The 24,882-nt window shown below is 39.6% G+C and overlaps 2 protein-coding genes and 1 long non-coding RNA gene across 3 annotated transcripts; 2 read left to right on the top strand and 1 right to left on the bottom strand.

Annotated features, from left to right (window-relative positions):
• Nucleotides 1-927: 927 nt before the first annotated feature.
• On the bottom strand, nt 928-23,820 carry ift74 (intraflagellar transport 74). The gene is made up of 20 exons (XM_053618237.1): nt 23,570-23,820; nt 23,099-23,229; nt 21,912-22,047; nt 21,781-21,829; nt 21,121-21,219; nt 20,974-21,034; nt 20,703-20,762; nt 20,539-20,600; nt 13,279-13,417; nt 13,056-13,118; nt 12,537-12,680; nt 12,393-12,433; nt 12,027-12,106; nt 9,950-10,003; nt 9,742-9,839; nt 9,429-9,555; nt 6,038-6,201; nt 5,060-5,185; nt 4,101-4,161; nt 928-2,599 (listed from the first exon to the last, which is right to left on the bottom strand). Exons 2-20 carry the CDS (start codon nt 23,216-23,218, stop codon nt 2,484-2,486), a joined length of 1,800 nt encoding a protein of 599 aa, XP_053474212.1. The 5' UTR covers nt 23,219-23,229; nt 23,570-23,820; the 3' UTR covers nt 928-2,483.
• Nucleotides 15,735-16,322, top strand: LOC128603653 (uncharacterized). Its single transcript, XR_008385042.1, has 3 exons — nt 15,735-15,823; nt 15,950-16,025; nt 16,237-16,322. It is a non-coding gene; the product is annotated as an uncharacterized LOC128603653 (long non-coding RNA).
• LOC128603652 (leucine-rich repeat-containing protein 19-like) lies at nt 16,880-19,035 on the top strand. The gene is made up of 2 exons (XM_053618239.1): nt 16,880-17,742; nt 18,606-19,035. The coding sequence occupies exon 2, from the start codon at nt 18,677-18,679 to the stop codon at nt 18,944-18,946; it is 270 nt and encodes an 89-aa protein (XP_053474214.1). The 5' UTR covers nt 16,880-17,742; nt 18,606-18,676; the 3' UTR covers nt 18,947-19,035.
• Nucleotides 23,821-24,882: the final 1,062 nt, after the last annotated feature.

The raw sequence follows: 24,882 nt of genomic DNA, 5'->3' as shown, positions 1-24,882 counted from the left end.
TGAAGTTTTCAGGAAGGAGTCTCCAGTGTCAGAGCTTTGTAAAGGTCATAATATTTTTTTCCTTACTTCAACAGAGAGTAAAGAGCGAAGCTGGTAAAGATACGACTGCTATAAGTGCTATAAGAACTTATGTGTGTTTTTGGATGCTATAAACGGATAAAAAGTGTGATGTGGTGCGCAGTCAAGTTGCTGTATGCTCCGTCATGTTTCATCACGATACTGCATTTGAGAAGATTACACTGTAAATGTTCTCATTTTTACTGTAAAGGAAACTTGACCGCTTTATAATTGAAACGTTTTAACGTTCAGGAACTGCAGGTTTTTCTGACTGATGTGTTTGCTAAACCCTAACGCCTTTGCCAGGAAAGACACAATGCTCCTATGAGCTTATCCAAAATCGGGAGCCTTAGGAGACGGCTGTGTTATGGCTGCATTCCAAATGGAAAATACTGTAAACTTGCTGCCTACATAAGCAACCTCCTTCTAAATTAAACTAAATGAAATGTTCTAAAGGACTTCACACTTCCAATGAGAGTATTGTGTAGTTTACTGGCACATACCTAATTTTCAGTGTGTGTGTGTGTGTGGGCGTGTGTGTGTGTGTCCCAGTTTCCCTCCTTCACGCCCTACCTTAAACACACAGCTGCCTGGGACTAAGCCAATATGTACGATTGTTACCTGGAGGGCATTAAAACTCGACATGCTTTTGGCTGTTCTTATACACTATTTATCAAACTCTTAGGCTGTGTGTGTTAGTGTGTGTGTGTGTGTGTGTGTGTCTGGTTTCTTTATGGATTGGAATACACGTGAGGGCCAATTACAATACGTTTCAATAGAGAAGCTAGCTACAGATAGAGCGTGTAAGTATGTGTCATAACCTCCCGGAGAACAAAATATCCAAAAGTTCCACAAAAAAACAACAACTCCTTAACAATAAAACATGAAAATGTTTATTATTTCTACCGTTTTCACAAAAGTCACCATAAGTCAATAAGTCAAAGCTTCTTCTAAAAAGGTACTGAAAGATTGTGTTTGGAGCTGAAGTAACAGTTTGACTGCAAGCATTTTGCAGTAGTGGCTCTCTTATAGACTGCTTTTTGTATTTGAACCCCCACTAGCAAATACCATCCACCTTCCCATCCCACCCCAAGGCAACAATTGTTTTACAGCATTTTATTCTACATGTACAGTATATCACCTATAACTTAAGCTTGAGAGTAGCTTTTTTCCTTTTCTGTCTATTCCAAAGCAATGAAAACATTTTTGACAATTCTTCCCGACACTACTACGTGAAGTGCTTTTTGGAAGAAAAACAGGTATAGGGCTAGGTATAGGAGTAGGGCTGTTACATACCGTATAGGGGCGTGGCTAATTTCAGGGCCTGAAATATCCTGAAAAATAAAGACTCTAGAGAAAATTATTCAATGGTAATACCGAATCATTAAAACCATATCAGTTATGGTTATCACTCGAGGGTTATGGTTTTGACCAAAGGGCTGTGAATTAAGTTATTGACCAAACACCAAAAAATGTACAACCTTTGATTCTGGACTGATGTTCAATACATTATTCAAATTTTTCTTTTCTTTTCTTTTTTTTTTAAAAAAAAGCACAGTTCCAGTTTTCTGATGCCAAGTACCAAGATTTGGTATTTTTGAGGTGAAAAGAAGTCACAATGGCTCTGGCTTTGAGGATAATACCCCAACCTCTTGCACCTCTCCCATTGCCACTATGTCTCCCATAACTCTGGCTTCTATCCATGTGAGGTGCTCGTGTAATGGGGAAAGGATGAAGATCATGCTTCTGAGGGGGAAATCACTGCATACAGCAGTGTTCATAAGAGAAGAGAGAGAGGCTCTAAGTGCGCACACACAAAGCAGACAACAGGGTGGGTGAGAGGATGAGAGATTAATGAATCTGAGGAGAACACTAGGCAACCCCCTTCTCTGATAAAGCAACGCGGAAACCAATAACATTAAAACAATAGTGTTATCGGCCACCGCTCTTCCTGTCTGCCATTAACCCCTTACTGCACCGACGCCTGAGGCTTGCCAACATCTGGAAATTACACATCATGCCATTTTTTCCTAAAAATGTCATTCACAGACTAAACAGGACATTAATTCATAACAAAGTGTATTGCTGCATTCAGTGACATTAAGTGTAGAACTTTACAGAAAATTCAACTTTGGATGCCATAGGGTGTAAAGTAATTTAATGACTCTACGCATCTGAGTCTGTGTACTTGCCATCAAAGAGCTGTCACAGATAAATCTGAGAAAGACAGAGTGTGTGTGTGTGTGTGTGTGTGTGTGTCTTTTTTTGGGGGGCGGGGGGGGTTACCACCGGGATCATCTCTAATCTCTACGGCACGTGTGCCATGCCTATGGAATGTTGAGTAGGAGAGCAGTCCTGCACAGGAAGTGAGTCAGTGATGAAGTCGCAGAGCCGTAATGGCGGTTGCGGGAGGCAGGAAGTGGTGCTCAGTTTTTGGTGCCCTGCAAAGCATCCATGAGGATCTTATTGTATTCAGACAGCTGCTTGGTGACATTCTTCTTCACGGGCCGGTAATCGCTCTCCATGCCTTTAGAGGCGATGACTGGTGGTCGGGGAGTTAAAGAAAGATCGTGCGCTGCTAAATGAAACCACCTGTTTAAAAATCTGATCCTTTAACCTCTATGGGTTAAACACCAAAATTCCCACCTATCTAAGTAAAGTTCGAACAGAATACACATTTTCAAAAGAATGAAAATGGACAAAAAGTATAGAGTAAAATACAAATATAATAAAGAGTCTTGAAGATAAGAACAAATGAATTAGAACAAGGGAGTGTGATGTAATAAATATTTACATTTGTAGTCCAAAAATAAAATGTGACCAGATTAGGTGGATTGTTGATAAGCCTGACAAGTGAGTGCTAATGCCGAGCAGACTCATGGCTTTATGTAAGCAGATAACATGTTGAGGCTAATACTGAATATTGCATGTTCAGGGTGTGTGCAGCTTCTATAAATTGACTGTGGACAGACCCCTGGGATCAATATGAAGGATGTGAATGATGCCAGAACGCAGAAGGTAGCATTGCTGCATCACAGCTCCAGCGTCCCAGGTTCGATCCTGAGACGTACTGTTTGTGTGGAGTGTTCCCATGTTCTCCCTGTGGCCTTCCTCTCTGTTCTCTGGTTTCCTCCCCCCTCCCAAACACACTATGTGGCCAAAAGTCTGTAGAAACCTGATCATCTATCTGTCTGTGGATTGTGGATTGGAGTCCAAGCTCTTTAAAGATAGTTTTGTAACCTTTTCCAGCCTGATGAGCATCAACGACTCAAGGTCCTCAGCTTTGTTCGTGTCATGATACACTCACACAAACACATGTTTGTGGAAGAAGATCAGACTTTGATACATCGCTGTTCTTTCAATAAAACAGAGCACTCACTCACACCTGATTGTTGTCATCCCACTGATTGAAAACACCTGACTCTAATTTCACTGTAAAATTAACTGATAATCATATAATAAAAAATAAATAAATAAATAAATAAAAAATAGAGGTTCACATACTTTTGCCACTCACAGATACGTAATATTGGATAATTTTCCTCCATAAATAAACGACAGAGTATAATATCTTCATCTCATTTGTTTAATTAGGATCGCTTTGTTTACTTTTAGGACTTGCGTGAAAATCCGATGATGTTTTACGCCATATTCATGCAGAAATATAGACCATTCTAAAGGGTTCACAAACTTTCAAGCACCACTGTTTGTGGTCCATATATGGGCCACGCTCCAAATCTATTGGAAAGCCTTCCCGTAAAAGTGGAGGTTATTAGAACAGCAAAGGGACTAAACCTGGAACGGGATGCTCAAAAAAAAGCACGTATGGTCGTGATGGTCAGGTGTCCACAAACTTTTGGCCATATAATGTACAGGCTAAGCTAAATTGCACCTAGGTGTGAACGTGTGTGTGCACATCTTATTCAGGGTATATTCCTGCCTCATACTCGATCCAGTGCAACCTTGACCAGAGTAAAGCTCTTGAAGATAAATGAATGATGCCAGGATTGTTCTTAGCATGGAAGCTGAACGAGCAAGGATACACTCTTTCATAACAAAGTTGTTCTGTTCAAGGTGTTGCCACTTCCTTTCCAGATTCGATAGCTGCAGGACAAACGACAGAAACTCATATTAGAAAATGTTCCACACGGTTAAAAGCGAACCGTAAATGTCATCGGTTCTATTATTTCAGAGTGTTGTTATTTTGTTGTTGTTGTTGTTGTTGTTTTTTAAATGTCATCACTTTTTTTCCCCATTAAACAACAAACTGCTTGATGTGGTGATCAGAAAACAGCACAGAAGTGGCTTTTACTCTCATCAAGCGACCCAGATTATACGAATATACAACTTTCCCATGATCAACCAGTGTTACATGTCATAAAACTGCATATGTATACATATTTATAATCTTATATTAACTCTTTCATCATGTGTTTAGTGCTAACTCAGATTTTCCCAGTAGCTCCCGGGAGCAGAAGCACTGCAGTGATGCTCCCTAAAAGCTTTTTTTTATCATAAGAAAAACGTTTCGTAAACATTAAGGCGACTCTAAGTGGGCGTGTGAAATGTGCCAGCGAATCCCAGTACAATGGGTATGTTCGGGGTATCTAAGGACATGATCGTCGCGCGCTCTCTCAGCAGAACAACAGTGTAAATTTGCTGGCTGGACAGAACCATTTCCTCCGTAGATAGGCACAGAGGTGTGTTGCCAAGACTGATGTAAAGACTTGTGAGCCTGGACCTTTAGCCTTTATAAGAGCGCAGGCATCAGGAAACGATACCCCACCCAGAAATTATGCAGTCGTGGGACACAGTAAAGTTGCTTGCTGGGTGTTTACACACACAGACACACACACACACACACACACACACAAAACAAAAAAGTACAGCAAAGGTGCTGGTTTGCCAACATGGTAAGGTTAGGGGGGAAAATACCTACAAAATCGTTTAAATATTACGATTAAAGCTGTAATGATGCTGCGTGCTCAAGTGTGTGTCTGACCTGTGCGTGAGTCTCGTTCTCCTGTAACTGTGCCGTAAGAGTCTGGTATTCCTCATTCATCTTGTGATTGACCTTCTTAAAGGCGTCTCTCCTCTCTGTTAGAGACACTCTTTCTTTCTGCAACATCTAAAAAAAAACACGTACAGGACAAACAGGACAATCCTCAAATCTGATTGGTCAGAAGGCGTATAACGGCGGCTCTGACCATAGTGCGGCTGCACGGTACATCACGTGTTCGTTCTAATACGCTATGGTTTCTACAGTACATTAACAACTCATTCATAGGAACTTGAGAATCTGGGAATTTGATGTTAACAGCTTTAAGATGTGGTTTGTTTTTTGGCCAGTCTCTGCTTATTTGAAGTAAACAATTACCAGTTGTGCTGGACCTGTGGCCGTGTCCTTGAAATGTCCTGTTATTTTAGAAACATAAACGCTGCATACACTCAGAACAGAAATGAAATCTGACCATGAAACCACACATTTCCCAAATCTGTCAAGTGTATATGTGACTTTGTCGAAAATGTCAAATTGCATCTACATCAAAATATGTATTCGTTTATTGTTTGCCTTCTCAAAATAGAGCCAGGTTATCTCACTCTGCGTAGGTCCATGTACGCGTGACCTTTGAGCTACTATGCGCTTTCCACAAAGGAAGAATCATGAGCTCCTAATGGGAGACGTTTAAAAAAAAAAAAAAAAGGTGCATCCTGTTTTAGGCAAAATGCCCTTAAGTGCACTGCGTCCTACAGAAAAGCTCGAGCAGCTGATATCCATGTTTATGCTACAGAGAGCTTGCATTACTATCAGAGGAAATGTGTATGTCTGCTAACGAGAGGAAAAGGCATAATGAAATACATATTCTTCCTGAGAGGACACGATTTATGAGGAGGGAGATGCTCATAAGATCTCAGGTCATTACAGCTGAACTATTTTTGACGTTTTATACTTTTAAGTATATAGGCTCAAGTCAGCTACCTTCATCTTGTGCTCTCCAGAGGCTTTCAGGGCATCCAGATCCCTGTATGTCTTCAGTCCTTCAGTCATCTCCTGGATCTTTTCTTTCAGAGAGTTCATCTCGACTTGCACTTTCCCTTCCAGCCGCTCGACGTTCAGCAGGTCCTGCTGCAGACGCTCGCACTCTGAACATACACACACGTAAGCACAGAGTTTTAATCAAGTGCAGTAATCTAATCCGGTGCTGGCTCATGTGGTTTACACATCATGTTTTATGTAAGGAATGAAACACTTGGGGGTGTGCAGTTATAGGAAAATAATCAACGAAGCGGTGGTGTGGTGTGGTGTTACTACTTCACTTTCACTTATACATCTTTTATATCATAAACAGTATCATTAATTTAAAAAAAAAAAAGGATGATATTCCGTTGCAGCCGGAACACAGATGTCACCTTTCACCTCGGCCTCTATTCGAACTATGAATCTCAGAATATTTCTGTTTGAACTTGGATTATCACAAGTTTCTTTTTCCCCCAAAGACTATTTGTGCTGAACATGCACTCCACAATACTCGCAGTACTGTTTTCTGATATAGGGCAAAAGGCCACAAGGCACATGTGAGTGTGTGTGTGTGTGTGTGTGTGTTACAGTGCAAGGACCGTTATACGGCGCTTAGCAAAGCAAGGATTCAATGCTTTTAGAAGCAGCTCATGTTACACAACATGGAAGCTACTGTAAGCCAAATCACTATCTGTAGGCTTTTTCCCACTGGAAATGCTCTCTAGTGGCTGGTTCTTCGGTTTGCACAGCACTGGTGGGTTTGGGGAGACAGGAAGGGGAAAAGGGCCAGTTCCTCCTGATAGGCAGCAGGCCCGGTTCTGTGTTTAGAGAGAGTGGTGCATGTGTGTATGTGTGTAGTATGTAGTGTGTAATCAAAATGCCCTGTCAGCATTTCTAAGCATTCTCTGCTGCTTCCTCCTCTTGGGGTTTTTCTTTTACCTAACACCGGAGCCAATCGTCTCACTCACATATTCACACACACACACACACACACACACACACACACCAATGCAAAAGCCACTTAACACAAACCCTTTTGCGATGAATATCTTACACAGGGTTTTAAAATTTTTTACACAGCAGCAATGCGGCATTCCAGTTGTTTAATAAAGCTAATCTTGTGTTTGTTCTGCACAGTTCGTTCTGATGTATACTAGCTATATAGAGGAATGGCAATAAAAACTGTCACTTGATGTGACATGACCTTTACCTCTGCGCACTAAACGGTTGTAATTGTTTCCAGCAATATAGAAATCTGTGAACTTCCTGAAGCCTCATTTACACACACACGATAACTTTAAAGAAATATCGAATTTATACAATTTTCCATTCAAGTTTTTATTTATTTGTCAGATCTGTTTATTGTTCTGGCATGAATATTAAAGGAGAATGGTTTTGAATATCAAAATTCCTTCAAGATGGCAGCTAGATGTAACCATTTTTAGCAAGTTGTTGTAACTTTTGATCAGTAGGTGGCGACGTTGCATAGCCTCAGATCATGGTCCTGAAGCTGCCTACCAAGTTTTTTTTGTCTGTGCACAAAGATATGAGCTACTTCCTGTTTGGTGGTTTTGCTGTCAGATTCGGTGGCATATTACGGGCATACCGTTTGGAGTATTCAAAATGCTGTCGATGACTTTTGTGAAGCTTACTCTGAAGATGATGTGCGTTAATGTGGTGATGTTCGGACGGAGTAGCAAAAAAAAAAACAATTCCAAGGTGGCGGAAAATTAGTCTAATTAGGTGTTGGGTGCGTTGAACTCGTCTTGACCCAGGGAATCCAGGGATGCCTTTTAAATTTTGGACACAGGGTTCAAAAGTTATGACCATAAACGTACTTCCAAATTCGGACCAAATTGGACCCAATGATGGTGCCAGAGCATTGGCAGCACTTGGCCCAAATTTGGTCAGAATGTTCCTTAAACCTTCCCCAATCAGTGTGCCAGATTTCACAACGACAATCATGTGAGCTCATGTATGAGGAAGACTGCAGGTAGTGCTTTCCTCCATGTGTGTTACACTGCTCCTTGACACAGCATGAGCAACAGTTGTAAAAGATACACTTGGCTAGCGTTACGTGTCTCAGAAGAAACGTGTGTTTGCCTTGTTACGAGAGCAGCCATCTTTGTTTTCATCAAATTTAGATTATGACGTTTAACAATGTCTTCGAGAATGTTTGAAATGCTAACTTTGTACGTTACACAAATTAGTCCCCGCTGGTTTTCTTCTGTTCTCCAGCAGCCTCTTCCTTTAAAGCCAAGCTGTACGGCATTCCCCTTCACTGCTTTTCAGCAGGCTACGAAAGTGCGCTGCTAGAAGATAAATAAACAGGGTGCTGAGGAACAATGCCTGGTGGAACCGAGAATAGAGCGCAGTGGAGGAAATGGGGCGGCACTGCGGAGATAAGACGATGCTGAGGAGTGGGAGGGATACCGCAGCTCCAAGGTGTCTTACACAAAGGAAGGAAAGCCTCTTGGCTGAGCTTCAGCTACATAGCAGGGAGTGAAGGAGAAGGATGTAGAACTGGGGAGTGGACTTGTGGAGCAGTGTAACTGACCGTTTGGTCACCTTGATTCCTTTTGATTGATCTTTCTCCGGGGATTAGCGCATGTGTGGCCGTTCCTCCTTTATTATTACAGGTCACGTGCAGTAAAAGCAGAGCTCTTTTGTGTTCTAAAAGAACACTAATAAGATGGAACGCCTCGCTTCAACTCCACTAATTAGAACAGTTACTGCTTTTAAACCATGAAAAACTTTCTATACAAAATTTAAAGCCTGCTGTCAACCTATTCACACAATTATGTTCTCAATTCATTATTTGTTATACCACAGCGCTGCTGAATTCTCAATTCTGATTGGTCAGCAGCTCTGATAGTAGTTTGGCTGCACGGTTTATATTCACGCGCTCGTTCTAATACATTACCGTTGATGATAAAACCTGTCAGTGTTTACATGCTGAATTTTTCTGCATGGAAACCTTTATTTAGTATTTTTGGAAGGAGCCTCCAGTGTCAGCGGTTTGGAACAGTCAGAAGGGCTGGGCGATATATCGATATAGTATCAATATCGTGATGAATGATTATGCGATACACTTTTCTGAGATATCGTTGGCATGGTGATGTTCTGTCTATGTTTTTAATCATTACAATTCAAATGGTATTGAGTGCATGCTGTTGTCTTTGTAGCTTAAAGAAAAGACTTTGTCATTGCTCGGTCACATGACAAGCTACACATTTGTTATTCTAATTAACTTCAAGAGAAAGAAAAAACGAGGCTGGGAAGGAATCACTGTTTATAGCTGCTATACTGTAAGCATATTTGTGTATAATGTGTGTGTGTGTGTGTGTCTGACCAGAAGACAGTCCCTTGGCTGTACTCTGAGATTTCTGCATCTCCGTCTCTTTAAAGCTGAGGTCCTCCTGCATGGACTTGAGCTCGTGGGGGCTGACGGCCGAAAGCTGATTCAAACGATTCATCATCTGAAAGAAAAACAGAACGCTTTTTTCACCCTGACTAACTGACTAACATTTCACCAGAAGCCTAACAACTCATCTATAAATCACGGAACAAAAACAATTTCTACACTAAGAGCATGTAGGCTTCACGAGCAACCGTCGGAGATGTAAGAAGTCGGAGTGCATGCTGTGTGTGCAGGGTTTTATTACCCTGCTAGACTGTTCCAGTAGAGCCACGATGTTGGCCTGAGTCTCCTGAATGTGCTCCATCCCCTGCGCTTGATTGGTGTCAAACGTCTCCAGGTAAGCTGTGAAAACATGCACAATTTAAAATAAAATAAAATAAAAATAAAAAACCCACTAAAATGACCTCTCACACATGTTACACAGCAAGCAGAAGCAGGAAGATGGCACTCACTGTCAATTTCCTCTTCTTTTTTCTGCAGCTCTTTGTACTTTTGGGTTCGTTCACCTGTTCATAAAGCAAAGATTGCACAAAAAAAAAGAGTCTTAGTCTGACATCTCTGTAATATCTTGACTGATTTTTATTTTCTATAACTGTTCCATTAATATGGATATAAAAGCTCTCTAACTATCTGGAATATCAATAGAAATTGGCACATAGACAGGAAATATCTCACAAACAAGGATCCAGGATCATCTTGAGGATCAGCATGTCTAAGAATCCTTAAAATTATACAAATCTCTTATAATTACGTTATCGGTTCCGTAAAGAAGGTTGTAGCTCACGCAAAACAATCCCTTTATGCGCTAAACCATCTTTTATAAAGATAATTGCATCGATTTTTCACCAGAAGTACTGAAACTACACGGACATATGGAAATAATCTTACCGTCTTGACATGAACATACAGAGCAAGACAGAAGGGGAAAAAAAAGACACACACACTCACACACACACAATGAGAAAAAGAAAGGAGAGGAAACAATAAGAAAAACAGCAAGGCAGCTTGACATAAACCAACAATACAGAGGAACATGCTGCGTGTGTAAGTATTCTTTGTGTCTGCGTGCTGTACAATGAGCCTGCAGTGTCCACTTCCTCTCTACAATGGACAGATAGGGTCTGGCTGTTCACATACATACACACACACATATACACATACATACACACATACACATACATACACACATACACATATACACATATACACATACATATATACACACATATACACACATACACACACACACACACACACACACACACACACAGATATCTCCTTCTCTCCTGTTTCACTGTATCTTCTCCAGGCTTCACCCTAGACACTAGTAGGAGGGATGCTAAAGCTTTTTGGAACACGTCCAAAAGCACTTAAGAATTTACAGTCCGTCCAGGGCAAACAGGCCTTAGAGAAAACAACTCCTAATTGCCTCGTGCTTACACACTGAAACAACTACGATATCTGTCCCAGGGGCTTTCCCAGAAATTCGGACAAAAGTGTGAACGCATACATTATGAACTCTGTTGGAGCCAGGGGTGTCTGCACTTCTGGAGAAGTTCATGTTCTGCGTCTCTGTGCGCTACCGATTAGGGATAGACGTGCGTCCCAAAGCTCAGACGCTTCGCTCATGGCCCACAGAGCGTCTGATACCGTTTGTACACCTTTTGAAGCTGGCCACACGCTTCAGAATTGTAAAAAGGTTTGAAATCTGATTTCTCTATATGATGGCAAAAAGGAAGGTTTGGAAAAGTTGTTTCAAGTTTTGTTTCAAGTAAATAAGATCTTGTCTTTTGCCACTGGGCTTCATAAAGGGTCTGTAGTGACCCCCTCATGTGAAAGTAGGTGGTGTTTGACCATATTTAGTGAATAAATTATTAAAACCAATGATTAGTCTGTCTTGGGAAGACTTTATGAGGACACTTTATGTCCCAAAGTGGTTTATTCCTCATGGACTGCAATTTGCCATCTCTAATAATACTTTTTATCCATTTATAGTTACAGTTAGTCTTGTGGAATGCCTGTGAAAACAAGTTCCTGTTATCAATTACGTTATGGCAGCTAGAGTCAGTCTCTTTTTCTGACACTGGAGACTCCTTTCAAAAATGCTAAATAAGCATCTTCTCACCGAAAACGTCACCATATCGACAATTCGACGTTTTTAGATGTGCTTATTATTAAACTTAGAATATCTGAATATCTTGTCCTTGCGAATTAGCTAAGAAATTATAATGAATAAGAAAAATAAGTGCATTCATATTAACCTGTGATTTGGCGTACAGTTGGAACTACTGTCAGAGTTATAGAATATTAATGAATACTTGTTTTTCTTGTTATTAATCAAAATTACATTGGGTGTTTGTTGCTAATTACCCACAAACAAGATAGATGTAGAATCATTGCACAATTTCCAGAACCGTTGAAATGATCAGATGCTTATTACCAATGTGGTACAGCTGATGAGGCACTTTTAACACTAGAGGCCGCTGTTCCGTCTAAAATAGCCCAGGAGATGATGCGGTTGTGCCATACCTTGATGGTCCTCCATGTCCATGTCAACTTGTCGCAACTCTTCCTTGAGGCGGTTTATTTTTTCCCGTGTTTCAGTCAGTCTGAGGAAACAAGAGTCAAGTTGTCAGTTCAACTAGAATAAGACAAAGAAGCCTTTATTTGTCACGTATACATTAAGAAACTGGGGTCAGAAACTGGGGTAAGCCATGGTACAGCACCCCTGGAGCAGAGAGGCTTAAGAGCCTTACTCAAGGGCCCAACAGCGGCAGTGTTGGCACTTGAACCCTCGACCCTCTGATCAGTAACCCAGGGTTACTTTAACCGTTGAACCACCACTACCTAATTTAATGTTCCACTCATGATCGCATCAAAAACAAGGTTACTTACTGCCGCTCCATGCTGGCAATTTCTTGATTATCTTCTTTCACCTGAATTTGAAAGAGAACGTAAAATCAACGTATAGAAGTCCTGCGTGAATCTATTATACCGGCGTTAGACAGGGGGGTGAGGGGGTACAGGGTACGTGTTGACCTGTTTCAACAGGCGTTCTCTTTCTTCCTGTGGAGAGATCATGCTCTTGTCTTCAGCCTGCAGGGTGTCTCGGCGCAGCTCCAGATCGTGCAGCCGCTCATACAGCACTACGGCCTCCTGCTTCACCCGAGAGTGTTCCAACTCCTATTTGAGTCACCGAGAGCAACATAGAGAAAAGAAAGAAAGAAAGAAAGAAAGAAAAGGAAGAAAGAAAATAAATAGTAAAAGGGACTGAGGCATCGAGACACGGGGGTTGTACTAGCAGTGCTGGAAAAGTTCATAGGGATTTTTTTGGTTTTCAGGTCTAAAAATTTGTGTGTGTGTGTGTGTGTGTATGTGTGTGCTTTATTCACAAGAAGATTTGACGTAAATCAAGATTCTACTGCTACTGCTGTAGTCAATTCAGCTGCTGGCTCTATCACGGGGTCATCAGTGCATTACGTGAAAGCCAAGTGGTGTGTGAGTGTGTGAGTGTGTGTGTGTTTGTGTGTGTGTGGCAGGTGTGAGGACTCCACTCACAGCCTCTAATGTTTCCTTCCTGGTCATCAGTGCGTCCAGCTCGTCCTGACGTGTTGCCAGCTCCTGGAAACACAGACATTCGTGTAGACGGCGGAATAGAGGCAGCCATAAACTGCAAATCATTTACTAATGTTCTCCCACATATAGCTACTTGATTTTATTCTGTTGGTACTGAGATATCAGTGGTGTAAAACTTGTTAGTTGTTTTTTTTTTTAAGCCAACCTGTAGCAGCTCCTCGTTGATAGCGTTCATCTCAGCAAACCTGGCTTGTTTCTCTGGGGGCATTTTTTTCACTATGTCATCTGCTGCCTGCTTCTCCCTTTCAATTTCTTCCTCTATAGCATGGATCGAGTCCTCCTTTCTGAGACGGGGTGGGTGGGGAGGGGGGGTAAATGACCATTGACATTAGATGCATAAATGTAAAGGATCTATTCGTACACCCAGTGCGTTGCTTCCAAGAATTAGGAGTACGTGAGCAACAGATAAGCCCTAAACAGCAATGTTAAATTCATGAAGAGAGCTTCCGACATAAACGATTTGGTGACTAACTCTCATATGATGTAGTTTCATATAGTCCATGTGTGTCAGTCTAAATGTGGACACTTGACCATTACACCCATTGGTGCGTGATAAAAAATAAAAAAAATCCCATTAATATGGAGTTAGAGATGTCTATAACATACTTTGAGCCCATAAATGTAATATAAATGTCATCAAACAAAAATCAGCCTCTATAAAGATCTCTAAAGCTTCGCTAGCTAACAGTGATGTCCTCACACATTTTATGATTTTAGATCAAGTTAACTCAAGAAACACACGCCGAATCATTTCAGCTTTCGAAATGTCCGCAATGTTCCTGCGCTCACTTTTGAGAGTAACCAGGATTTATTCTAGAAATGCTAGGGAGAAACATATTTCAGTTTTGGAACTATATATAGTAGAAAGTGTCAAAACTTCACCATGGGGTTTCCCAGGTTACTGCACATATATTACACAACATTTTTTAAAAAAAAAAAAGGGAAATAAAGCAAAAGAACGCATTTCTTTATCAACACCACATAGACCAAAATCACATGATAGAATTTCGATGGCATTGAAATGATGACCAATAAATCACCCGTAAATCCTTTACAGTGAGCTCTGTCTGGTCGGCTGACACTTTACAGTGAATCTTTAGCCAGGAGGAAATTTCGTGCTTTTATCACGCAGTGCAAAGGTTCTTTATGTAGCTCAGTTCCTTGAAGAACTATTTCAACACTCTATAGTCGCTGCTCTCCGCTGCCTGTTACGTGACCGGCTTACGGGTAAGTCTACTACTTTTAAAAGCTTTTTCTCCAGAAATCATGAATTATTTCTTGAGTCTTATTAATATTTGCTTATTCAATAACGTACACGTTTATGTACTTTCATGTAGATTTAGAGACATATCTGTAAAGAGAAATATCTAGGACATGACAACGTTGCTGAGCAGATGGAATTAGGCCAATGATTCAAGGGTTAAATATGTAAAGTGTCATCAGGATTAAACAGTTAAATAATTTACTTGCTATCTGCTATGGTGATTGTCTTGGCAAAAAAAGTAGCATCATGGGATTTACGCTCTACACATGTGCTTTGGTGTGTGTTAAACCAAACTGGTCATGTGTCACATTTAAAAGGATTATGGTTTGGGTCTCTGTAATCTATATGCCAGACGTGACTTGCTTGTAATATTTATTTAAAATAACTAAATAAATAAAATAAAAAAGAAAGAAAGAAAAAGAAAATGAAGCATTAATGTGACTTACGTATCAATGTAGTGTACAGTATATTTATATTTTTTCTCTAGGGAAAATTTTTCGCATAATGCGTATTATACTGTGGGGCATAAATCATAAATCCAAGGCTGTTTGTGCCAGGGGTTTGGTATTTGTTTGGGTATTGGTTGAGCTGGTTTCAAACTCGAGTGTGGTTCTGAGAAACATGAAAATGCTGGTCTTCAAATGGCCGCTGAAGTTTGGATGCAATTGAGCAGCTTTCTCTAACCACTAGCTAACTAAACAATACATTCGTTAAATAATCACTTAAAGCAATACAATTACGCACCAAATATACCCCAATTTGCACAATGTTAGCAAAAGTGATGTATAAAATTGCGCATTAAATATAAAGCCCATAATTCATCCTGGATAAGTCCTTATAATCTGGTAAATATGGCAGTCAGGCTATGCTGAAAGATCTTAATTCTGTCTTTATATCATGTCTTTATATCATATCCTGAATTTCAGTGCTGGACAAGTTTTGTCCTGTAACCTTTTCACTGAATATCAGTTCTTTATTATTATACTTATGTGGACAATCTGAATATTGTGTTTCTGCAGAGGTCATGTAGAAAGCGAGGCTTGTCATATGACATGATGCCACATTTGTGCATAGTGCAAAAACGACTCTGATCCCCAGCAAGCCTCCCAATGGGTACGAATTCACACAATTAGTCACCCCTGACCTCCATGTTCATGCACTGCGGCAAAACAACCTACCCCTTCAGCCATGAGCACAGGTCTACTTTGTACTCATTTGGGCTTCCTTTCAAGTGGCTTTGTGGCTGACAGCAGATAACGCTTTCGAAAAAGCCCACAAGCTGTGGCACACGGGAAGACAGCATGCTCCAGCATGCTCCTACAGGACCAACCCATGTGCACAAAGCGTCCCTTTGTGCTATATCCATGGTCTCATACTTAGTGAGTTTGATTATTCTTCTCATAGTCATCCGTCTGAACCAGCTGAGGTCTGTGGATTAAATAATAACGCCTTTGTCCGAAGAGATACACTGATGTGTGCGTTTCCATAACGTGTAGGCTGGTGCTTGTTTTCATGGCGTGTTTCATGTTCTGATGCTTGTGTGTTGTTGCAGGTAAACGATCATGATGGTGAAAGAGGTGGTCTTGCTGTGGACGCTGGCTCGATTGGCAGCTTCATCACAATTCCTGGTGAGTGTTTCAGAGAAGCTTTTGAAGCAGTTTAAAGACAAATGCAGAGTATCACGAACACTGCATACAAAGTTCTCCGACTTCGAGAAAGAAAAAAAAAAAAAATCACATGATGCGTGCGTGATGTGTTGTATATTAATGTACGCTTCAGGGCTAATTCACTACACTTACATTACAATGAATTTAATACCATGTTTGCCTTTGCTTCAAGGATATCAGCAATAAAACACTGGCAAACATTCCTGCCACCTACGATGTAAACATAACCAGTTTAATCCTGCACCACAACCGCATCGTGATGAACAGCTCGGACACACAGGCTTTGAGAAATTACTCCAAGCTGACAGAGCTGGACCTCTCGTACAACCTCATAGAGCAGCTGCCTGATGGAGCTTTTTCTGCTCTCGGCAGTCTGGAAACGCTCCGTTTAACAGGGAATAAACTACAAACGATAAGGAACGAGACGTTCACGGATTTGAAGAAACTCAAGATTCTGGATCTGGCCGAGAATCCATGGAACTGCACGCAGGAGTTACTGACGCTCGTGAAGTGGATGAATCATGGGGGACTGCAGGCAGGTAGGATCTGCTCTGATTAAACATAGGAGCAGTGGAATTTTTTGCCACATTTTGTAGTGCTACAACCTGGAACTGAAATGGACTTAATTGGGATTCTATGTTGTGAATCCACACAAAATATCCTATAATATTGCACAATTATTTACAAATAAAAAATATAAAACATTGCATATCGCCCTGAGAACGCACACAGCATCAGTGAAGCACGGTGCCGGGAGCATCGTGCTGAGAATAATCCTTGGTGTCTTGGTTGCTTCTCTGACTAATCGCCCCTCTTTACCTAGTCAGTCACTTTTGATGGACGGCTTCCTCAGGGCAAAGTCACGGTTGAGCCATATTCTTTCCATTAATGGTGCTCTGTGGGATTTTTAAGGTTTAGATCCTGAACAAATCCTGATCGATCCTTTTCCAGAACGTTGTCCTTGACTTGTTTTGACAGCTCCTTGATCTTCATGATGTCATTTGTCTAGATGTGTTCTCCAACAATCTCTGGGGTCTTCCAAGAATCAAGTGTAATTATATCAAGATCATAGGACACTTTAATTGCATGCAGGTCAACTCCATTCTAATAATGATGCGAAGGCTTCTGATTGCACAAGAACTAATTTAAGGATTCCACAACATTGGATAATTATGCAATCAATTATGAATACTTAAACAATCACTTTTTTTTTTTTATTTGTAAATCATTTTGCATACTATATTCATTCTCATCTACTTCAATATTATGGATTATTTTGTGTAGATTCATGGCATATAAACCCAATTAAGTGCAGTTCAGTTCCAGGTTGTAACACTATAAAATGTGGAAAAGTTCAAGGGGCGAGTACTTACAAAAGCACTGTACGTGCACTGCTCATTAGGCAGTAATAAAGTAATAATACTCGTTACATGTTTTGCATTTCAAGGACCAAATGCCACCTGTACCACTCCAGAGAACCTGGCTGGAAAAAGAATCCTGGATGTGCTCAATATATCAACAACAGTGCTACCTCCAGTTACAAGCAGTACAGTCCCTACTACAAAAACCACTTCTACTTCTACTATAGTAACAGCTTCCAGTAAAACCTTTATTACCATCCAAAGTTCACCACGTCAAGGGTTGACCACAGTAAGCAGTGACAACGTTTCAATCACAGGTGACTATGGTTGTTTGTTTTTATATTTGTGCCACACACCGAGCATACTGATACATCAATTAGCCTATGTTTGTCAGATTTTGGCATTTACATACACTTGTGTAATCTACTAATGGGAAAAATATAATCTTTTTAAAAACGTAAAATATACAGCTAGCTATTCATTTATAGACACAATAAAACATCAAAATTGCCTTTTCTCATGAAGACCGATGTATTGAAAGACATGCAAAAGTACCAAACTTTTGATCCCTTGTGCAATACCATACTCATCTCTATAGTTGAAGTGCAATCCACCAATAAACACGCTGACGAAGAAGCATGTGATACCAAATTTACTTCCTGACATGGTTTGATATGGAATTTGCCATAAAAATGCATTGTTTTTCTGCCATTTTAGCGGTGTTGTGAAGCCTTTTGCTTCTGTGGCAGCTCTTCTTTATAAAGTTACGTTTGCACACAACAGAGATCCGATTAGTGTGCTACTGTAGTGTGATTTTTTAGTATGGTGTTTACCCGAATAATCTAATATGCGAGTGGTGAATTAAATAATAATGAACTATGACCTAGAGATCTGGAACTCTTCTTCGTATCTCCACAAGAAAGTTTTCCTTTCTACAGGCAAACAAAAAGACTGCTGTTCTAACTGTTCAAGCAAACAGTAGGAAAAGCAAAGATGAACAATGATGCTCTGTGTAGATTCAGTAGACACTGATAAGATGTGGCAGGCATGCACTTCTCAATAAAAAATGTGCACTTTTACTCTGAGGGCATCTAAAAATTGACAATGACCATTAGTTTGAAACTTGTTTATAAATAAATAAATAAATATAATAGCAGTATGTGTCTTGCTTTGATTGAAGCTGACAAGACGGTGGCGGCCAACGCCTGGAAGTTCCTCACTGGAGTGATCGTGATCATTCTCTGCTCATCCATGGTCATCGTATGCGCGGTCAAATCGCCCATCTGGTACAAGATGCTCTTCGACTACCGGCACCAGAGGCTGCACGAAGCCGAGGAGCCGAGTATCTTTAACACAGGCCGCTACTCCAACTTCAGCCTGGACACGGAGCAGACGGAGACCAGCGCTAACGAGCTGGACCAGGGCCTTACGGGGCCGGCCGAGGATGAAGACGGCTTTATAGAGGACGGCTACATTCAGCCTGAGGACTACAAGGAGCATGCTGAGGTTGATGAAGTATAAACTGAGTGACCCTCCCTAAACTGGTCACAATGACTGACGGGACTGTTTAAGGTTCAATAGAAAACAGGTCCGTTTGAGGCATGCTAAGCGAAAGATAGAAGTCTGGATATGACAAGTCCAAACATATAAGAAGCAGCAACTGTAGAAATGCATGTAGAAACCAGATGTGGTGAAAGATAAACGGTGCAAATCCTTGTTGTTATCTTGTGACTGAAATTCCTCCCGATGAAACCGCTATACTTATTCGTTTTCTAGAACAGAACAAGCTTCACAGGTTCTAAAAGTAAACTTTTATCACTTATTGATATCACAAGTGTATTCAGAAGGTGGCTCTTTTTTATGTTTAAATGTCGATCAGAAAATGTTGTACAAGTTGTTGGCTTAAATGTTGTATAAGTTGTTCCTTTGCATCTTTTTTAAAGCACACTGAAGTTAGATTGTCATTAACAAGCTGTGAACTTTAATCTTTAACCACACTGTGCAGCTCAGCTCTGTGATTTATAAAACACTTTATACCACATTGTTTAATCTGATTGGTCAAAAGGTGTTGATTATTCTTCTCCATAGTGACAGATCATTCACAGGGACATGTATGGTAGACAGTCCATATAATTAATAAAGACTAATAAACAGTCAATACAGGATTTCACACAGTTTTTTTGAGTGTTGCATCCAAAAACGCTCGATCGTTTTGCGGCTTTTTTTTTTAAAAATTCGATGTGACTTGCAGAGTTTTTGTGCCTTTTTTTCCACGGAAAACTTCTTGAATCGGCGAAATCGCAATCGCACGAAATTATCGTGCGCGTCCTTTCGCGGTGATGTTTGTTGGTAAACGAGACCTTTTCGCTGTACTCGTGTTCGATGACGAATGTTGTGATGACAAATCTGCAGAAAATCTGCGGTCATTTTGAGAAATTTGCAAGCTCCTCCGAACACTGTCGAGTTTGCTTGATTTTGCGTTCGTTTCTGCGATCGCAAAATCGCGAAATCCTGGAAGGCGTGAATAAAGCATGCTGATATTTAGCGTAGATCAATAGAGAAGATAAATACGGTGACGTTTTCTGGAAGGAGATGTTCATTTCACATTCTTCGTGAGCTTTCCGGTTTCCCGCCATCATGACAAGCTGCTTTATTTTTTGTTTTTTCGTTTGTCTTATTAACGGACGTTCCACAACACTAAACGTAACCGTAAAGTGATTAAAAATATGTCCTGTCATTTAATTAAATTTAAAAAATGATAACCGTTGGCTAAAAGGAATAAAACCTATTGCAAAGTCAGCTTCGGGTGTGGCGACAGTAACTCGTTGATTATATTTCCTATAACAGCACACGCCTTCAAGGTCTTTTATTCCTTACGCAGGCCGCTAAGCCGTTCGAAATATCTTACGTGTATGAAACTGATCAAATAAATGTCAATATATGTTAATAAAAATTTTTGCATTACTTTCACTGCGGTTTAAAAACAAAAACCAGCTAAAACCAGGACAGTGTATACGCAGAATCAGATTAACAGCACCATCTTGTGTACTCTATCAGTCAGCCCTGATGTTGAGTGCTTATGATGAGATATTTGTGACTCGAAGGCAACTTACTCTCTTCTCTCTGTGAATATGGCGTCTATGCTTTGGGCTTCTCGGTCGTTCTGTACTTTCAGCTAAAACGTGTGAAGAGAAATGTGACATGAAAAACACTCCGATGTAAAAAACACCACTGAAGTACTGAAAAAAAAAATAAACAATAATGTAACCATGCTCACCATGCTGATTTCATTCATTACTTCATCCATTTCTGTGTTGGTGTTCAGTTTGTCAACCAGCTGAAAGTTTCACAAACAATCAATCACCTTAAATGTAGAATACTAATCATATTTAATCTGTGTGGAATTTTTTTTGTTTTTTTTTTACTTAACAGGAAGTTCACTGAGAAAATACAAACACATAGGATTCCTGAACTGTTATACTGAAATCTTTTTAGCTGTTTATTTATTGTATAGTTTTAGCTCTATCATTATAACTGTTGGTGTGTACCATGTTGTAGTCCGCCAGTTGCCCCTGTAGATCCTTTATTTCCCCAGCAAGGCTCTCGGCTCTGTACGAGCGAAAATGTTTCAGATGAGCAAATACATCCTAAAGAACAAGCTTACTGCCGTAATGCTGTAACAAAACGCATTTGACCTTTTTTCATACGACAGGTAAACCGAGTTCTCCTGGTTGAAGACGTCGATCTCCTTCTGTAGCTTGCTGTTCTCGGTTGTAAGCTCATTTATTTTACTCCTGAAAGGAAAAGAGATTACACATGAGATACAGTAATTAAACATAATGGACTGCTGAGCTTAGCTAATGTTAGATAAAAATGTGTTGTTTTTTTATTTATTATTCTCTCTGGTGTGTTAAATCTTAGGATCCACACTTACTGTATAAGTTTTAATCGGATTCCCTGTTTTGTTGCGTAATGTATTTATTTATCAATTATTTATTTAAAGATTAATTGTGCTTATAAGAAGTAGCTTTGAAAAATGTGCTCGATTAATGTGTCAGAAAATAAGAATTCAATAACTTATCGTACCTGTGAAGAAATATTAGCTTTTAACATAAACTACAATGTTTTTTTTAGTTTTTTTAAAAAAAGGCGATTTTGCTGTCGCATGCATAAAATGATAAAGTGGTAAAAATGCAGGATAAATCGATTATGATTCTAAACTGCCTGAATGATTGTGATGCATACTTGTGATTTACATTCTCATTTAACAATTAAGAAAATATAATAATTTATGATCGTCATCGATCATCCCTCTCTACTTTCCGGCTAGAACGTATGGATAATAAATGGCTCACCGGAGTAAACCAAGGTAGTAGGACTTATCCAGGATTTGCCTCTGGGGTCCTGCAGAAGGAAGTGAACCACAAAAGGCTTGTAATACAGGTAGAAGCTAAGTAACATTAAATGCTGTATTTTAGAGAAGCACCTTTCCCGCCGCTCTTCATTCCACTGAGACCCTGTTGCGTGACAGGACGATCGGTCACTTTAATCTGAGCTGATAACACACCCGTCGTGGCAGTGGCCCCAGCCCTGGTCCCTGGACGTCCAGTACCTGGCACCGTCTGGAAGACATTACAGACATGTAACTGGATGTGGTGTGATTAGTGAGCTGGTAGATTTATTTATTTTTTTAACCTAATCTCTATTCTCAGCTTCTGTAGCATATCATATAAGTAATGACCACAGACAAGAATTTCAACACGTATCTCTGTACTGAGAAAATAACAGATGTCTATTTACTCCAAACTCTCTTATAATGGATGTTTACATACTGTTGTTTAATAAATGTTCTAAAAAAAAAAAAAATCTTTATACAGTTAATTAACGTTCTATGTGTGGAATAAAACATTTGAGGGTGTGCTGTTATAGGAAAATAATCAGTGTGATGTGGAGTTACTGTTACCATAACGGCATGCCCCAGCTGTGTTTTATTCCTCTTATGCCAGAAATGACATTTTTATTAATTAAAGTACGTTGCGTTGTACTTTTTATCCATTTATAGTTAATTTAATGTTGTTGAATGTCCACTAAGCAAGTTATCACTTAGCTATAAACAGTCCTTCCATCACGTTAAGTTAGTAATGGGGGGGGGGGGTTATTATTCAGCTTATTATCATCAGGAAACTACAAAACGTACACTCCTCCTTTAAACTTTAAGTAGAGGTTTACCTCTGACTGTTACAAAAGTGCCGACACTGGAGACTCCTTCCCTTAAATAAATAAACAAACCTCTCCTTACAGAAAGCGTCGCCATAACAATGATTATACTTGGATTACCTGGCATACGTGTCCGGGTGAATGAGTTGTTACTATAGATATAGATATAGAAATGATAAACAACCACTGAGATCATATCACCACCCCCCATTCTGATGGCTGATGTGAACATTACCCGAAGCTGCCAGTATGATTTTATGCGTTGCACTGCTGCCATGTGATTGGCTGATTAGATAATTGTATGAAGGAGTAGGTGTACACATGTTCTTAATAAAGTGCTCGGTGAGTGTATATACTGACAGGTGCAGTTGTATGCACTGAAACCCCACAATATTTATTGGATATTTAATCCATTGTTTGCTCATTGAACTGAGATCACCCGGTTGATCCTCTCACCCCTGTTCCCACTCTGAACGCTGTCTGTGGAGGTCTGACGCCAGTTGGAGGTCTTGCAGTCCCCGGGACTAAAGAACTACGGCTCATAGGCCTGCCTGATGGGGGTCTCTGACTTGCCATAATGGTTTAATCTGTGAGGAATATACAGGAACAATCACCTCAATTATTATTGTATGGGGAAAAAAGTCTGTGATTGGGTGCTACAAGCACAAAACATTTATCATGGATATAACTGCAACATTTCATATCATTCAGTTTCAAACGTAATAAAAAAAAAAACCCACACACAATTTCTATAATTAATTAACCTCATACAAAATAAAAGAATTCACTTGAAATAATTGAACCAGCTAATTCTTAGCTTTTGCTTTGCAATAATTAGCTTAAATTATTGATAAATTAAGGCTACCAGAATTACAGTCTGTTTTAATACAAAAAAAACATTAATAATAATAATTACAATTTACTTACCTAGTAAGTGAGCAGTTAACGTCACTGTACGTTAGCTCCTAACTAGCTGTTTTGGAGTAAATCTGCTAAGCTAACGCGTTATTTATTGTTAGCACGCTTTGCTATCCTTAATCTATTCCTTCTAAATCTTTTCTTTTTTTAACAAATGTAAAATAATAATATTTTCAACATAAAATCTCGTGCACTAATGTTGTACGGTAAACTACGGAAGCATTTTGTAACGGACGGCTCGTGCTGCTGTTGTAGAATTGGAGGACTCTTCTGCTGTTGCCAAGCAACCTGTAAGAGTTCTCGCGAGATGATACGTCATAAAAACGTTCGCGTGCTCTCGGCAGACATATTGAAATGTTGGGGGGGGGGGAAGCATACTAGCGTACTAAGTAACATAGTACGCCAAAAACAGCAATCAATTTGTCGTGTATACTAGTTAGTAAGGTAGTATGGATTATATCTGGCTTTATTTTGGAATCAGTCAATAGTGAATTCGAACCGTATTTAGAATATGTATTGTTTGGGTGTACTAAAACTTTTTTTTTTTTTAAAGAAAACTCGAAAGTTTTATTTGTAATTTAATTATTAATTATTATATGTAATTTAATGATCAATTTAATTCGTTGAATGTGAGTATATAATTGTTTATGGTGCATTGGACAAGCATGATATATGTTTCAGATGTGTGGCGTATGATATCCTCATTGTGTTTATCTTTGCTTTTTTATTTTATTTTAATGAAACATGTGGCTTAATCCAAAATAGCTTCTTACTCATTATATAACATTAAATAAAATATTCCCCGCGACCCATTAGGATAAGCGGTATAGAAAATGGATGGATGGATGGATGAGATATGAATAACTTCTGAAATTTATAATGTACTATATACTCTACTACACTATTCAGAACTCCAGAATTAGCATCTGTCATATTTTTTTAATGCATAATATAAATAACATGAAATGAGAGATATTTTGAGTAGACACTATTTTATTATTATTATTATTATTATTATTATTATTATTATTATTTAAATACAGTATTATCTGAGATTGGGTCATGTATTGTTTCTGTAAAACACTGGTTTTTAAATTATTGACACCCAACAAATAATATTGGTCAAATCCTGTCCTGAATAACCACAACCTCTTCCTGTAATGTCTAAGAAGATGAGAGCACGTTTAGATGGATGTAATCACAATAATATTTTGCTAATTCTCTTGTGTGGTCCCAATAATAATAAAGACGACTAGTCAACTACTGATCTGTCCTGCATATTTTAGTGTTGTCCCTGCTCTAACACACCCACATCAACTTGG

The sequence above is a fragment of the Ictalurus furcatus genome, chromosome 28 (assembly GCF_023375685.1).
Source record: "Ictalurus furcatus strain D&B chromosome 28, Billie_1.0, whole genome shotgun sequence".
Classification (NCBI taxonomy): domain Eukaryota; kingdom Metazoa; phylum Chordata; class Actinopteri; order Siluriformes; family Ictaluridae; genus Ictalurus; species Ictalurus furcatus.
This window is presented reverse-complemented; position numbering and strand designations above follow the sequence as displayed.